Source organism: Marmota monax, unplaced genomic scaffold (genome assembly GCF_021218885.2).
Source record: "Marmota monax isolate L192 unplaced genomic scaffold, Marmota_monax_Labrador192_F-V1.1 WCK01_AAM20220418_F8-fsc00031, whole genome shotgun sequence".
Lineage (NCBI taxonomy): Eukaryota > Metazoa > Chordata > Mammalia > Rodentia > Sciuridae > Marmota > Marmota monax.
The window spans coordinates 7,429,785-7,445,723 of record NW_026695197.1 but is presented as its reverse complement, the minus strand read 5'-3'; the positions used below and the strand labels follow the sequence as shown (position 1 = coordinate 7,445,723).

Sequence of the window (15,939 nt, the reverse complement as noted above, 5' to 3'; positions counted from 1 at the left end):
TGTAGACATTAGAGCTGTGATGCCCACCTGTATCTCATTTAACTTAAATGCCTATGCTTTGTAACACATAGTGGTTGCACAAACTAGACATTAACTGAATGCTGATTTCAAGTGGAAGTCTGGAAATTTCACACGTAACTTCAACGATAGTGGCATTTTTCAGTCCGATACTATCTTGACAGTAACATCAGCCAAGCTCATGTTAATGAAAATCCTGCAGGGCTGCTAGAGACCCGGTTCTTGAACAAATATACCCTTTAGGCTCACTTTTGGAAGCTCATAAGGGAAATGTGAGGGTTCCCCATCTTTGATCAAAGTGACATACCAAGTTCAGTTGCTAGACAATATTAGTTCCAGAATTGAGATCCTGTTCTTCCTCCCTTGACCACCATCTCCCCTCAAGCAGGATATCCTGTGGGAGGGCCAACACCCTTGTGCTAAGTCTAGACCCTCAGGCCTGAGCAGGACCTAATCCAGGCCATGGTCCAGGGCATGTTTTTGGTTGCTGCTTTGGGGTTTGGGCTCCTACACCATTTGCATTAGCAAAATGAAGACACTCCAAAGAGATCGTTTTTGTTTTAAAAAAACTGGCATGTTTGAAAGATTTAGACTCTAGGCACAACTTCATTTGTGAGTGACACCTGAACTCCTTCCCACAAGGCCCAGGTCAGTAAACTCTCACCTGATCCATTAATGGCATGCTTTGCTCAGAACCCCAATACCCACCATCAGATACAGCAAGTCCTGACAAAGATCAGGCCTCAGAAAAAGCCAAAGGCTGGTGGACAGCCAGAGGGAGGACAGGCTGCACCTGCATCCCCAAGGCCAGGCTGCATGAAGGATCCCTATCCCGATGCCCACTTGTGCCAGCAGTGCCCTCCACAAGCCTGGTATGAGCTGCTCCAGGCATTCTGAGGGCATCTCAGTCAACATGCCTAGCTTGATCTCCAGATCCATCTTTCAAAGAAAATGCACAGCAACATGGGTGACTCACACAGGCCTGGGAATTCCTTGCCAGGACAGATCTGTGGAGCTTCTTTTCCAAGTCCCTAACAGGCTGATAATTATTTTTATGGTTTTCTGATGAAGTGCCGAGTGCTCTGTGGCACACTAGTGCTTCCCAGGGGCCTGTGAGCCAATCTCTGGTCAGCTCCTTCTCAGCCACCAGCATCACACTTACCCCAGCACCCACACCCCACACCCAGGGTGCCAGGAGGCACTAAACCATGCAGGGAGACAAGACAGGAAGGGCCACACAAACTCCTGAGACAGCTTTAGAAATCCCAGGCCTAAGTCAAAAAGAAAAAGCTCTCCAGATACATATCTAATGGTAAATTTATCTGAGTAATTTTTAAAAACTGCCATCACTAGTGTTTATTTAATAGTGAAAAACAGGTCATGTTTTACATGCTACTAGACTCGCATAATCCAAGTGTTTTGTAAATGTCAGCTCCTACATTTGTGCTATTTTGGTAGTGATTAGATAATTTCAACTTAATTGTAGGTTATAACTGGCACTTGTTATTTTCATTCCTTTTCACACGTCCAGCTGATTAATGCCTAAGTAAATGCTCACTTTTCCATTCCAGTCCTTCCTTTGCATCCTTAAGAATAATACAACCCAAGAGCACAAAGAGACCACCTGTTTATAAGACATGCTTGTTTCAGCAGAGGGGAGTTTTCTCAGGGAACATTGACTCTTCCGTGCTTACCATAACTTGAGTATTCTAAGTACCACAAAAGTGGAATAGTTGAAGAGATCCACAACATTGACCCCAGTGCCAGTAGCTACACAGGAATCCCGAGATCAGAACAGCCCCCAGGCCTTGGGTCGACCAACTCCAGTTTTGGGGAAAAAAGTGTAACGGACGTTAAGCCAGTCTCAAAGCAGTCTACCCATCAAGAAAGACCCAGCAGCTAAAACTTAAACATGCTAGTTAAGCCATACTTGAACTTTTATTTAAGAGATCTAAAGTTTCTTGCCCAAGTTTAACATTTAATACAATTCAGGGATCCAGTCCTGAATGAGGAAGGTGGGACCCTTTGAGAATTAGAAGGCAGGTATTGCATGCAAGTCAGTTCTGCCTCTAGGAATAGAGCCTCTAAAGATGCCTTCCTGTAAGAACTGCTCCATAACCACATTTATATTTTGCTCCAATATCCTGTACAGGAACAAGACAAAAAATTTCTCTAGGATGATACTATCTGCCACCATTTGCCCAGGGATTAGCATGGGCAGGGCACTATGCATGGACCTGTGCCCACATATGCTTGAGGGCTTCTATCACTACCAGGTCAAGGCATGAGGTCCCCTTGCCCTCCCTGTTGAGGGAGCAGATCAGCCTACAGGGGTAGTTTTGCTCATAGTTAGGCAGGCTCGGATTCAAACTCCAGTTTATCCGATTTTGAAGCACACACTTCCCTCTTTCCCATTTCTTGGGTTCACTAGTCAACACCAAATGTAAGCTTGACTGGATCCAGGACCAATGAATTTATTTCTCTTGACTGTTCAGAAATGAACCATCACCCCCTTTTGGTAACTGGAGTCACTGGATAGGTCACAGCTTCTCGGGTCTAATGCTGGAACCCGTGTTCTCTCATTGGTCAGTAATAGTACTAGTGAAGGGCTCAGCCAGAAGAGATGGCCACATTAAGTTCCCAGTCAAGGACAGAGCAATAGCAGAGAGGTTGAGCACAACACCCTGCAGTCAAGCAGACCAGAATCCAAATCTCAGCTCTGTACTGAGGGCTCTTAGCTAAGCAGCTGTACCGTGGGTGCCTGGTTTCTTCATCTATGATGTCCCAGACTAATTCCCATCTAGAGGTTACTGTCTGGATTAAGGGAGATGACATCTACCAAGATCTTTCCTTGGTGCCTGGTAGAAAGTAAGCATTAAGTGCTCAGTGGAAATTTCTGTATAAAAAAATTTGGGGGCAGTAAATAGCCTAATTTAACAAGACCATTCTTTTCTATTTACAAGTTAGATGTGGGTTTTAATACCAGCTCTGTTTGGCCTATGTCCCTGGGTGAGCTACCAACCCTCTTTGAATTTCTCCCCCTAATGTGTCAGGAGGATACATGGGATAACCTGTTGAACCCCTTGTACACAGCAGGTACTCAATAATGGTGGCCCTAGTCCTAACTCGGATGGAGCACAAGACTCCGAGTCACCCGACCTCAGGCTTATCATGGCACAGAGATCATGATTCAGATTGCTTTCAGACAAAATCCTCATACCCAAGAGCTATGCTCCTTCCATTCATCCATTCTTAGGTGACAATCCCAACTCAGGAGGAAGTTTACCAGAGAGAAGGTTACAGGAGGGCTAGACTCTCCAAAGTCATCCCATACCAACACTGAGCTGAAACGGTCCCCCTGGAACACTAACACAAAGTCCATAGACCACCCTCAATGAAGTGTCCTCCTGCTGCTGCTTATTGGCTTAACAAGAAAGAATTTGAGGACAATAGCATCCTACCCCATTCCCCAGGAGAATGGGAGCAGCCACCTTGAACAGAGAGCTACAGAAGCTCTAGTCCCACCTCAGCTCAGACCACCTCCACTTGCACTCCAACCACAGGCCCAAGCTTCATGCTCACACTGCTCCAGGCCAACGTACGTGACCATGGCAGCACTCGTGGTCACAGTACTCTGCCCAACACACATGCAGGCTACCAGAAAGCACTGCTCCAGGTTCCCACACCACCTGCAGGGCCAGGAGCCAGCCTGGAAGTGACATGCTACTCACTTTCACAGGTTTTCACTCTTCACCTTCTGTTCATCATCTTATTCTTCTGACCAAGTATTATAATTTCTTTCTGAAGGAATTAAACTTGATATATTCATGTTCACTACATCCCTGTTACCCGCTTTCCTGAAACAATTAGGGGTCCCCTCTGTTCTACAGAGGGCACCAAATGGTCCACTTTCAAGGACTTGGGAGCAAGGTGCTACCAGGCACAGCGTCCATGCCACATAGACCTTCTCAGACAAGAACCAAGGCAAAGTCAGGAGCACAGAGGACTCCCAGCTTCCAGCTAGTCCCTCCTGGTTCCTTTTGGGCACCTCCTAAATCCAGAGACCACCATATGATGTTCTAGTCAGTGAAGAGCCAGTTTCCTAGCATTTCTCAACATGAGGGCTGACTAAGGCACGTGTGTCAGTTGAGATAGAAGCCTAGAAGGGACCAGAAGTCCCACCTCCCTCTGTAGGATCTACAGCTTGGCTCAGAAGGATTTCTAAACAAAGCTCACCAAGGGCCAAAACCAGTTTCTCAGCTAACCTACCTTCCCTTCAGGCAATCTCAAACACTGGCGCTCAGCCAGAACCCCATCCTTTGAAGCCTTTGAAACACTTCACAGAAAGTGTTTCAGAAGACATTTAGAAGTTCTGCCAGTACTGCTCAGGCTTCTTGGACTGGAAGGACCTTAGCTTCTACAATCTTATATCTGGAGAAGGGCTGAGATGGGCTCCATGAGCTAGACACAAGAGCACCAGGTCAGCACAGGCAACACCCATCAGGGACTCCAGCCTGCATCCTATATGTTCAGTCCCGAAACCTTGAGAGAACAACTTAGTACTTGTGGGCTAACCTTCCCAGCTCCTCTATGGCTCAGAGGCATAGTGAGGCTATGAAACTGGGTGGGAAAGAACCAAACTGCCAATGTGAGTCAGTAATTAGGGACTCAGATAAACCATCAGGACTTCTCATTTGTTGATAGAGTTCCTCTCCAACCAATGATCTTTGTAGGCTTTTGTCTACTTTTGAAACATGTAGACAGTCACTAATTTTAAGACCATTCTTAAATTGGCCAGTGGATCTGAAGTAAATACACTGTAAAGGGTAAGAAGTGGGGTATGAGCTGTGTGTCTGGCCCCATCCCTTGTCAAGGTTTGCTCCAAGTCCTTGCATTCCAGCCCACATGCTCACGATGCAGTGCTGAGATTACAGATAAAGCATGTTGCTTCTGGGCACAATTAAACCCACAAAACATTCTGTCGTTTTCAACTATGCTAACAATTGAGAAGCTTTTTTATTTGTCCTACTTAGTTGTACACGACAGAATGCATTTCAATTCATCATACACAAGTGGAGCATATCATCAATTCTCTGGTTGTACACAGTATTGATACACCATTCATGCAGTCATACATGTACCCAAGGTAATGATGTCCATCTCATTCCACCACTTTCCTACCCTTAACCTCTCCCTTTTGCCTAAAGTTCCTGCATTCTTCCCATGCTCCCCCATCACAGATCACCATCCACTCAGGAAACATTCAGCTTTTATTTTTGCAATTGGCTTACTTTGCTTAGCATTCCCCAGCTCTACCATTTACCTGCAAATGCCACAATTTTATTCTCTAGCTTTAATGCTGAATAATATTCCATTGTGTATATACAAGTTTCTTTATCCATTCATCTATTGATGGGCATCTAAGGTTGGTTCTAGTTTAGCTACTGTGAATTGAGCTGCTATAAACATTGGTGTGGCGATGTCATTATATTATGCCGATTTTAAGTTATTTGGATATACACCAAGGAGATAGCTGGGTCAAATGATGGTTGAAAATTGGAAATCCATATGCAAAATGAAGTTAAACCCCTATCTCTCACCATGCACAAAAGTTTTTTTGGTTTTTATTTTTTTTAGACCCTGCACCTAGAAGAAAAAGTAGGCCCATATCTTCATGTTGGACTAGGCCCCGACTTCCTTAAGCTCCCTAAGGCACAAGAAATAGAGTCAGGAATCAATAAACAGGATGGATTCAAAGTAAAGAGCTCAGCAAAAGAGATGATCAGTGAAGACAGCTTACAGTATGGAAGCAAATGTGTACCACATGCACAGATAGAGCATTAGTCTCGGATATATGAAGACCTCAAAATTAATACCAAAAAGAAACAACCCAATCAAACATGCCAAGGAACTGAACAGACTTCTCAGGAGATATATAATCAGCCAAAAAATAAGAAATGTTCAACATCCCTAGTAGTTGGATAAGTACAAGTCAGAACTACTAAGATTTCATCTCACCATTGTCAGAATGGCAGTTGTCAAGAATAAAAATAGTGTCAGCAAGCATATGGGGAAAAGGGCACACTCGTACGTTGCTGGCGAGATAGCAAATTGGTGCGACTGCTCTGGAAAACAGTGGGGAGATTCCTCAGAAAACTTGGAATGGAATCACCATTTGACCCAGCTATCCCACTCCTCAGTTTATATCCAAACTTTGTCAGTTCCCTTTGGCTATCCCGTCCCTATTACTCCAGTGCATGAACTTGAGATAGCAGCCCTTGCAACAGGTGTGCCTTTTACCCTCTTTAAGTCTTGAACTGGTTATATGTTTTACCTGTCTTACACACATGTATGTTTTAAAATAAAACCCATTAGGTATTTCTAGACCAGAAATGGGACTATGCTCCAAGATCCCCCAGGAATCCATTTCCATGGGTCTCAGTGGTTTGTGATTGGTACTTTAACACAATCTTGAGAACTCCATTTAACGAGACATTAGTGAGCATCCATCCTCCTCGAATCTCTGAATGTCAAAATCTGATAGCAAGACAAAGCTTTTGTTTCCCAAAAATCGACCTACTGTTGACAAAAATGAAGTTGTCCCTCTATGGGGACAGTCATGGGCACAAACTACCATCAGTAGAGCTTGTGCTGTAGCATAAAAATGGCCAGACCTGCAAGGGGGAAAAGCATGTGTATACAGTCCAGTTAGAAGTCACTCAAAAGCATAGCATCTTCCCTACCAGGAGTTAAAACTGAAGGTTTTTCTGGAGAGCAATTTCACAGTCTAACTGCCAGCACATATCTCCCATCTCCTAGCTGCACGTATGCTCACCAATATGACTACATTCTCCATCAGTTTTGCCAGAATGTCATGATCCTCTAAGTGACCAGGATGCGATTACTAGAACAGAACAGATAATGGTTCTAAGGCAGTGTTCAAATTCCATTATCTTGAGATCCTTAGAGATGAAAGATCAAGTACTAAAGATACAATAAGTAATTTAAGTAGAGCAGGGGTGGAGGGGTAGAGCACAAACAAACAAAGCTGCCACGTGAGATCTTCAATTCACATGTTCACATCCATATTTCTTTTCCTGATGCCTCTTGGTTCCTATAAGTGTCCTGAATTTCTGGCCATATCTGGCAGGTTCTCATGCTACCTCAACAGGTGCGTCTTCATCTCCTGCATTTGTTTACCTGCAGGTCTGCAGGCACTAGAGCCAAGCTTTAAGTTCATTCTCCAAGGCTGGAGTTGTGGCTTAGTGGTAGAGCACTCGCCTAGCACATGCGAGGGCCTGGGTTTGATCCTTAGCACCAACTACAACTAAAAAGATGTGAAGAATTCTCTAGTTGCTCTTTCCATTTGGGGTAAAAGCTCATTCTTGACTTACGTATCATGAAGTCACAGCACTTGTGAAAATATGTGAAGCAGAACTGGACACTAGCATTTCAAAACTAGACCAACAAAGGTTAACAAGACTTGTAGCAAGTTTCACATCCTGCTCATACTCTTTCCCATTTAGGACTTGGGGATGGACATGGGGATCAGCACATCCAACAGATAAGGCACTTTAGGAAGGTGGCCACCTAGAGTGGTCAGCAGCTGACAGGCAGACTTAAGAAATCTCATCCAACCCAGATCCAAGGGCCTTTTAGAAACATGGACGTTTGGGGAGTCTGCCACCTGGAACCTGTGGCAGATTAGCAAGAAAACAGATGACGGGAGGTACTTATCCGATTAACCCATGGAGCTTGTTTTTACACTGAAAAGAGAACCACAGGCAAAACTGGGTCACAAACTTCTTGAGGTATAAAAGGGAGGTAGTTTTCAAAAAGGGCCCTGAAGTCCCCTGTTGCATGGGAGACCATTTATACCAGGCTCTGCAGGAGGATGAGCACTTCTCATGGAATGAGGGACAGATGGGTCCCAGGAGGCAAAAATAGTAACCACTGCACCCAATGCCTCCAGGGATGTGCACAGCTGGTGAGCCTGGACACCACAAAGTCTAGGGACAAGGCGTGAAGGCAGCTCCCAAGGTTGCAGTGGTGTTGATGGCAGAGGTAGCTGAAGTAGCTGGAAAGCAAAATGGGATCCGCAAGAAGTCCACGTCCAAAGCCTGAATATACAGAAAGCCTAATCTGGGGGTGGGGACAAGAGGGTACAATGGCTCTGGGTCAGGGGGTCTCAACCAGGGAACAGTCATCTTGACTCCAGTTCTCAGTCATGCAGTGGATATAGGTGTGAGCTTCTGGGCGGACAGCAGAGGGCCAGCAGCACCTTCATGGGCCCCACAGCACCCAAGATCACACGTCACTGTACAGTGCTGCCAAGGCAGCCACTGTGCTCGGTAACACCTTGTCTTTGTTACCCAGCACAGAATCACCAAAGGTGCTGCCAGGCCCACAAAGGTCAAAAAGGTAATTTGCTGTTTCCCAGAGAAAACCTAGTTCTAACAGACTTCAGACAGACACCTAGCCAAGAAGCAGGGAAAAATTGCACTGAGATCTAGATAATTCTCCATGGCTCAGCAACCCCCTGAAGCCCTCTCCAGGGTGGTGCCAAAAAAGGAAGCTGGCAGAGTGCCTCCCTGTGAGGGCCAGGAGGACTTTGCCACCTGTGAGAAGACAGCTTAAACTTATCTGAGCAGAGGGAAAGATGCTCAGAGGTAAGGGGAGTGGTACCCGGCCTGGTCAGAAAGCACAGGAAGAGGTAAAGGATGGGTGAACCACACAGAACTATAAGCTTAAGAAAGGCCAAGCCCGAGAAGGATGCAGGAGCAGAGCAGGGAGGGTGGTGGGAGCCATGGTCACAGCTCTACTCCCCACACTGAATCCAGAAGCCCAGGACCCCACACTCAAGTCACTGCAAGAGGTTTAGACATGACTCGTACCTCACCTGGCTCCACCCCACACAACACAGGCCACCTTCACCAATACAAGCCGATGCTATCACAGGATCCTTTCCCATTAAGGCTTCAGGATCCTCAACACTGTGCCCCAGGCGGCCACTTCCCAAAATTGGCTGGCATGTGAAATGAACCCCCTCATTCACATTAGAAGGCCGCTTTTGAAGAAGTGCTCCGCTATTTGCAATTCACCTCTTTGTTGTAGCCATACTAAAATGCAGAGCATAGACAGCTGTGTGACTTGGCTTACAAGAAAATGCTTTGCAAATTATGTATCGATGCCTTGTTCACTATGTTTCCCTTGCTGGAAATAGTCTGCTTTACTGCATCAATGGACAAAGCAGTCTTTTCTCACATTTTCTTCCTTTAAAATCGTCTTTGTCCCTGTAACTTGATCCTTTGAGCAAGGAAGCTAATCTCATGCAGAGATTAGGTACTTCGCAGCCACCTTGCCAGCTTCTTCACACCCCATCTCCATGGGCAGACCTGTCACCTAGGCTGTGGAGAAATGCCTCCGAAGACCGCGTGCCAAGCTGATCTTTTTCAGCTTCAAATGTAAGTGACACTTTGGAATCTTCAGCCAATTCTACCCTTTTACTCTTTTGGTAGGCATAAGCATAGGCTTTCTGGGTCTCAGAATCAATTGACAGGATTTACTTCCTTAATAGAAAGACTTCAGAGAAGTGAAGCACAAGAGATTTTGAGCCAAACAGAAATGCAAAATTGTCTACCAGTAGAAAACAAATTTTAGATCCTAAACAATTTCATGTTTTATATCCTTGATTCTATTCTTTCACCCACAATTCTTGAGCTCTTTTCTCTGCATGAAAATACCTAGCCATCAGAATGTTTTCTGGTATCTAAATAGGATCCCTGAGAAAAATGAACTTTTTGATCCCTATCAACCTCATGAAGTGCACATTTCTCATGTCTAAGTACAAAATCTGCTAGGCATAAGTCCAATGCCCACGATAGGGCTATCCATACTTTTCTTAGACTGAAGCTGTATTAAGAAGGCAAGTTGATATAGTTCAGTTGGTAGATTGCTTGTCTTGCATGCACAAGGCCCTGGGTTCAATCCCTAGCACCAAAAAATAAAAGGCAAGTTATGCGTTCTTTGCTGCAGTGTTACATCAAGTGTTCATGCTAAAAATGTACAAAGAAAAATTAGAGAATGAAGGACCAAGGGCTATACCAGAATCTCATTGCAATCTCCTGACAAATCCATCAGAATCACAGCACTATAGAAGAGACCCATCTCAGATCTGGCTGCGACTATCAAAGCAGAACCCCTGTAGCCTTCATTTTTAGTGAGGCTTGCTGGTTGCTAACCATGAAGCTCCACTCTCATCCCACGGGGCTCCAGAGTTAAATGGAGAATGCCAAAGACATGTCACCTCCAATTTGTCAACACCATCCTGGATTCTGAACATTCCTATACTTAATAAAAGCAGGAATGAGGGGGAAAGAGAAGGTAGGATAAGGAAGACAGGACTTGGAGACATGCATTTAGTAGTATTTTAGACCCATAAGACAAAAGCTGATCCTGGGTTATGGCAAGCCAGCCACGGGATGCGAGTTATGAGCATTTTGAGCTCACAGCAGAGTTGACTGGACTGGTGCTGCCGCCATGTCAGGGCTGTGCACGTCTGTGTCCCTTTCATGTGCTCTGCCTTTGATTACAGCACATGAGGCAGGTGTGATCTTCCACCATGTCAATCTGCTGACAGCAAGACATCACAAAGCTAGACTCAACCCCCCGAAACCTAACCCTTTGCGGCATTTGAATGGCTTCTCACCAATAAAACCTGGGTTTGAGGGGTGTTTTCTTGCCTGCCTTGCCCCCCTTTGTGGGAGCTGTGGCTGAGGAGTGGTCACTGAACCCAAATAAAAGTTACTTTGTCTTTATTTAGTCCAAGTTTACTTGGAGTGACCCTGGCTGGTTTAGTTGTGTCATGACACTGGATCCTTCTAGAAAAGGAGGGTCTTTGCGGTATTGGATGTGATGTTAGTCTAACATCAGCAGCTGCTATGTCCAGTGTCCACAGTAATTCATCTCACAGGGTTAAGAAGGGATATTATCTGTAGAGGAAAGGAGGACTCAGCCAATGGGTTCCCCCCACCCCACCCGTTGCCATTTCCTTTGTAATTTCAACTGGAGATTGGTATTAAGAAGCCAAACAACACCTCAAAGAAATCCTGCTCTGATGTTGCCCCTTGGAAAAGTAGAGAATGTTACAATGGAGGAGGTGCTTCATAAACATGACGCATACATTCCATTTTCTATACATAGCCAAAGGATATTGTTTAGTGCTATAATAAATCCAGATATTGCCAACAGAAAATGAAACAAGTGTTTTAATGCAAAGAAAAAAAACTGCTTTCTTGGGTGTTAGTGTTCATTTTACATTCAAGCCCTCTCATCTGGCATACTGAGGCCTGAGGTAACTAATGGTAAAAGCTGATTAAAGCAGAAAATGCTTTAAAAAACAATGTACACACTTTGAAAACTTGTACCTACAGGGACCACATGCCACAGTTTACCTATGAAGAGGCCAAACTGGTTCTTTGAGAAGCTACTCACTGGACTTCCAACAAGGATCTTCTTTCATGAACCATGCTAAAAACATGGTCTACAACTTCCCATCTGTTTCCTCCGCCCCCCTCTGGTTCAAGCAAGAACCAAAGACAGTTGACAATAGAATCTTCTAGCCAGGCACAGTGGCACAGGCCTGTAATCCTAGCAGCTCGGGAGGCTGAGGCAGGAAGATTGGGAATTCAAAGGCAGCATCAGCAAAAGCAAGGTGCTAAGTAATTCAGTGAGACCCTGTCTCCAAACAAAATACAAAGTGGAGCTGGGGAATGTGGCTCAGTGTTTGAGTGTCCCGAGTTCAATCTCCAGCACCAAGAAAGAGTTGTAGGTTTCCCACATTCTCCACTTCTCAGAATTATAACCCACTTATATTGACAAATGCTTTTGTAATGACCTATTTTCCACAGAATATCCAGTGAACTTTCAAAGCAGTAACTTGTATATTCATATCTTCCATTTATAAAATACTTGGGGATCATTAAGTTACATAATTCCAATGATGGGTGCAATTGACATAAGGAGGTTTAAGTGCACACACACTCACCAACCAGTTGAGCCCCTGCAGCAGTAAGGCAGGAGTGTCCCAGTCAAGGGTTGGCTCAGCTGGCTACTGTGCTGAGCACGCCATGGGATAGGATGGCCGTTTTTCATCCATCACACAGGACTTCAGAATACAGATGTTAATGCAGAGAGTCAACATTGAAGTTGTTTGGAGAAACTCCTGTACTTGATATAATTTAAGTATATACTGCAAAATAGTTTGTTTTTAGAAGGAGTCTGTTCAGAGTTTGAGCCTTTTTGTACAGTCCGTTTTCCTGTCCCTAGGAAATGCCAGTGTATACTCATGTCACAAGTGTCTAGAGGCTGTCAGCTATGTGTAATTGTTGACCTTTAGTTGTGCTCAGCATATATGATGTGCCTGGCTTTATCCTAGATTGGATAAACTTTCCCCTATTCAAATTCCAAAGTGATGAGTTACATGCATTTTCTTTAGGGAGAAATGATTGATACATATAACAGAAATTATGGACAGGTAATTAAAAAGCAAGTGATTAGATATAATTCAAGGCCCATGTATGTTTTACAGTCACTCAGTGCTACCAGCAGTTATAAAGTAGAACAGCCAAGGTTGGATGCAGGTCCTCGACTTATTTCCCAAAACATTTAAATCCTCCCAACATCCTGACCTTCCCATCTGAAGTCACCTGCGTAGTCACTTTTGATTACAGAGTCAGAGCCTCATTCTTACTTGCAACCTCACCACTTCACTGCAAGTAAAATGACAGATTCCTCTCCATCTCTAGCTCCCCCCATCCATCCCTGCTCTCCAAGAAAGCAAAAAGGAAAAACCACCAGAAACTATTCCTTTCACTCCACCCATGAAACCACATTCCAGGTGCAGACTAGGACTCAACAAAAATTATTTTCTAATTAGAGACCTGAATGAAGACCACTGCGTATATTAAAAGCAAAATTACAGATATGAAGTACTTCCACACAAAGTGAGTTTTAGTTCCTTTTCTTAGAAAATTATGTTCTTGCTTCAACTTGACCCAATGCCAGGAGGAAACGGGCCACAATGTTATAGACCATTTACATGAGGTTGCCCATTTTAGGCAAGAAATCTACTTTCCACCATTGAATCAGTGTCTCCGGGTGAGGAAACCAAGGGTTTCAGCAAAACCAGTGGCTACAGGAATGGTCCCTGCAGTGTCTAATTGACCTCGGGCAAGCCATTCTGAACCTCAAGTATATTCATCCAAGTAATACCATTTTGCTCTATATCCACATGTGCCTTCACTGACCCAAGATTTCCTTTCCAATCATCTGGCCAAGCCTAGAACATCAGATCTGCTTCCCCACAAATGGGCTTCCCAGATCCACCAAGAAGCACCTGAAGGATCACACCAAAGACTAGAGGCTCACACTGGTTAGAGCCCGGGAAGAACCTCTTCTGTCCCAGCACTGCAAGAATCTCACTAGCAATCTGAAATTCAAGCTCCAGTCACATCTGAAGAGCAAAAGCAGCCAAGATGAAACAGGACTCGAAATCATTGCTCAAAATGCTTCACTAAAACTACAAGAGCCCACAATAGGCGTGGACTAAGCATATGACATGCCCGAGTTTGTAACAGTGATGTTTCTCAGCTCATGTTTGATCTTTAAGTATGAACAACAAACATGCCCTGCTGTAGGTGTCACTCACCGATGCAGGCATGGACCCTCACGGACAGCTGCGTCCTCAAGATGATGCTGTGCTTCTTGCCCCTCCTAAGGAAAACAGTGACAAAACAGCGTGTGAGTCAACAAATTTACCCAATGCTGTTGATCAACAGCCATCTGAAAGATTTCTAATAAGCAGGATCCCAAACTGAACCAGAATCTACCCTGAAATAATGCAACATTATAGGGCTTCAAGGAAGCAAAAACAGACCAATTTTGTTGGATTGGCACATGTGTTTTGTTGTCAAGTCCCATCAACTCGTTCCATCCACAGAGTTTGCACATAGTCATGCTTGATTATGCTGGGAAATTTTTTTAAGAACCGGGTCTGTGAAGTGAAATTCCTGGAATGTAACAATTGTTTGATCATTCCCATAGCTATATTTTTTATATAGTTACAGGAAAAGGAAACAAATCACAGGGCAATCAGAGCTGTTCTGCCGGGTATAAGTTCAGTCGTCTCCGCTTTTTTCTGTCCTCTTTCAGGACGAGAATCCACTGAAGAGCACTTACAGGCCAACTGACACCACCCCCAATCGCACTAGTTTCTGTCTGTCTCTGGTTCTCAGTGAGAAGGGTCCTCCCCAATTCCACTCCTACCAGGGCCTACCCTCCATAGTGCCAGGCCTTATGAAGTACAGAGCATCAGGTAGGATATGGAAGAAGAGAACCTGAGTCCTTGCTACCTGGGGTTGAACAGGGACCCTGAGCCTAGACACATGGGCAAGGGGCAGAGGTTAAACAGGGCCACAGTGTGACAGTGTCAGCAGTACTTAGTGGCTGAATTCTGTCCCAGCCTCATCTCTCCCCACGGGGAAAGCCTGGGCATGGCTTCCTACTTCCTGGTGCTGTGGCTGTGAGAAGAGGCCCTAGAACTCACCAAGGCACACTGTTAATATAGTTATGAATTATCCACAGTAGTGACTGCATTGGTTATTTTTACTCTGGAGATCAGATAATTAAAACAGGCTGATTCTTTAGTAAAACCAGTTTTATAGTCCTAGAAACATGCTAGCCTTCAGCCCAGCAACTGCTCATGGGGTGGAGAATCTTGGGCTGCCTTTGAATTGCAGTGAAGCCTGTCCGTTTTTGTGTTTGACTGGTTTACACCTCCTACATGCTGGGCATTAGTTTTAAAAAGGTTACAAATACTCAACACCTGGCCCGTCTATAAGTCTGGTTTGAGATTTCTATGAACAGATTTCTGCAAAATTTTATTCCTCAAAAAAAAAAATTATGACAGACTTTCTTCCAACTCTTGTTATCCTATGAAAAAAAAAAATTCCATTAGGTGTTTTGAACTGAATTATTGGACTTCCTTTTGTTTGACTGCCAAGAAGATGTTCTGAGGTAGGGCAGGCCCAGCAGGTGTGTTTGTCTTACCCGGCCAAGAATAAAGCCCTGATGGCTTCCAATCCCGAGGAATTTCTGTAACCCACATCAGTTGTAATTCAATAGTAAGCATCATGTGATCCTTGATAGACCATGAATTGGCCAAAGATAACATCTCTGAATACCCCAAGTTCTGGAGGATTCACAAGAGGGTTCAGACAGCAACGGCAGTTCTTAACCTGCATTTGCAAGCTTTCTGGCCTACCCACAGGTCAGCCCCACAACTACATAAGCCCATTCCCTAAAGTTTCTTGGGTTATCTGGATAGAGCTTATTGGTATGGTTTCTCCAGGGACTCCTAATACAAACTTTGGTACCTGCCTTCCTGGAGCTTCCATGTTGCAGAAATTAAATTGGAGAAGCTGTCACTGGACACTAGGGTAAGCACTTTAATAACCCTTTATCTCCCAGAGATGGGTGTGCCAGAGCCCCTTTACAACTACATCTTCCCAGTCACCCTTCAGTAGCAGTGTGGCGGGGGGGGGGGGCAGAATATACGGAGTACCAGAACTCTGAAGGCAGCTCAGTGTGACCTAACTGCTCCGGGAGGATTCCAGTCCTGTTATCAGCGTGGCCAATGCAGGGAAACGGCTCTAGTTCAAGTCCAGCTGCTCTTCCGAACCAGTGGCCATACCTCAACCTGAGGCCACATCCAAGGCCAACACCACCCCAGTGACAATGGAATTATCTAAAACAGATGTGCAACTCAAGGAGAATGCCTGTCAAGGCCTGTGCATAAGGGATGCGATGGCACTACCACTAAATTTCCCAAAACTTCCTGGATTCTCAGAAAACACGAGTTTC

At 44.7% G+C, this 15,939-nt stretch overlaps 1 protein-coding gene across 12 annotated transcripts in view; it reads right to left on the bottom strand.

Moving 5' to 3' along the window:
* The window catches only part of Fhod3 (formin homology 2 domain containing 3), a 461,034-nt gene that overhangs the window by 380,013 nt on the left and 65,082 nt on the right, over positions 1-15,939 (bottom strand). For all 12 annotated transcript variants that reach the window (XM_046428243.2, XM_046428244.2, XM_046428246.2 and 9 more), the window contains exon 3: positions 13,727-13,791. In XM_046428243.2, the coding sequence (XP_046284199.1) occupies positions 13,727-13,791 (65 nt within the window). The remainder of the gene's footprint in view (positions 1-13,726; positions 13,792-15,939) is intronic.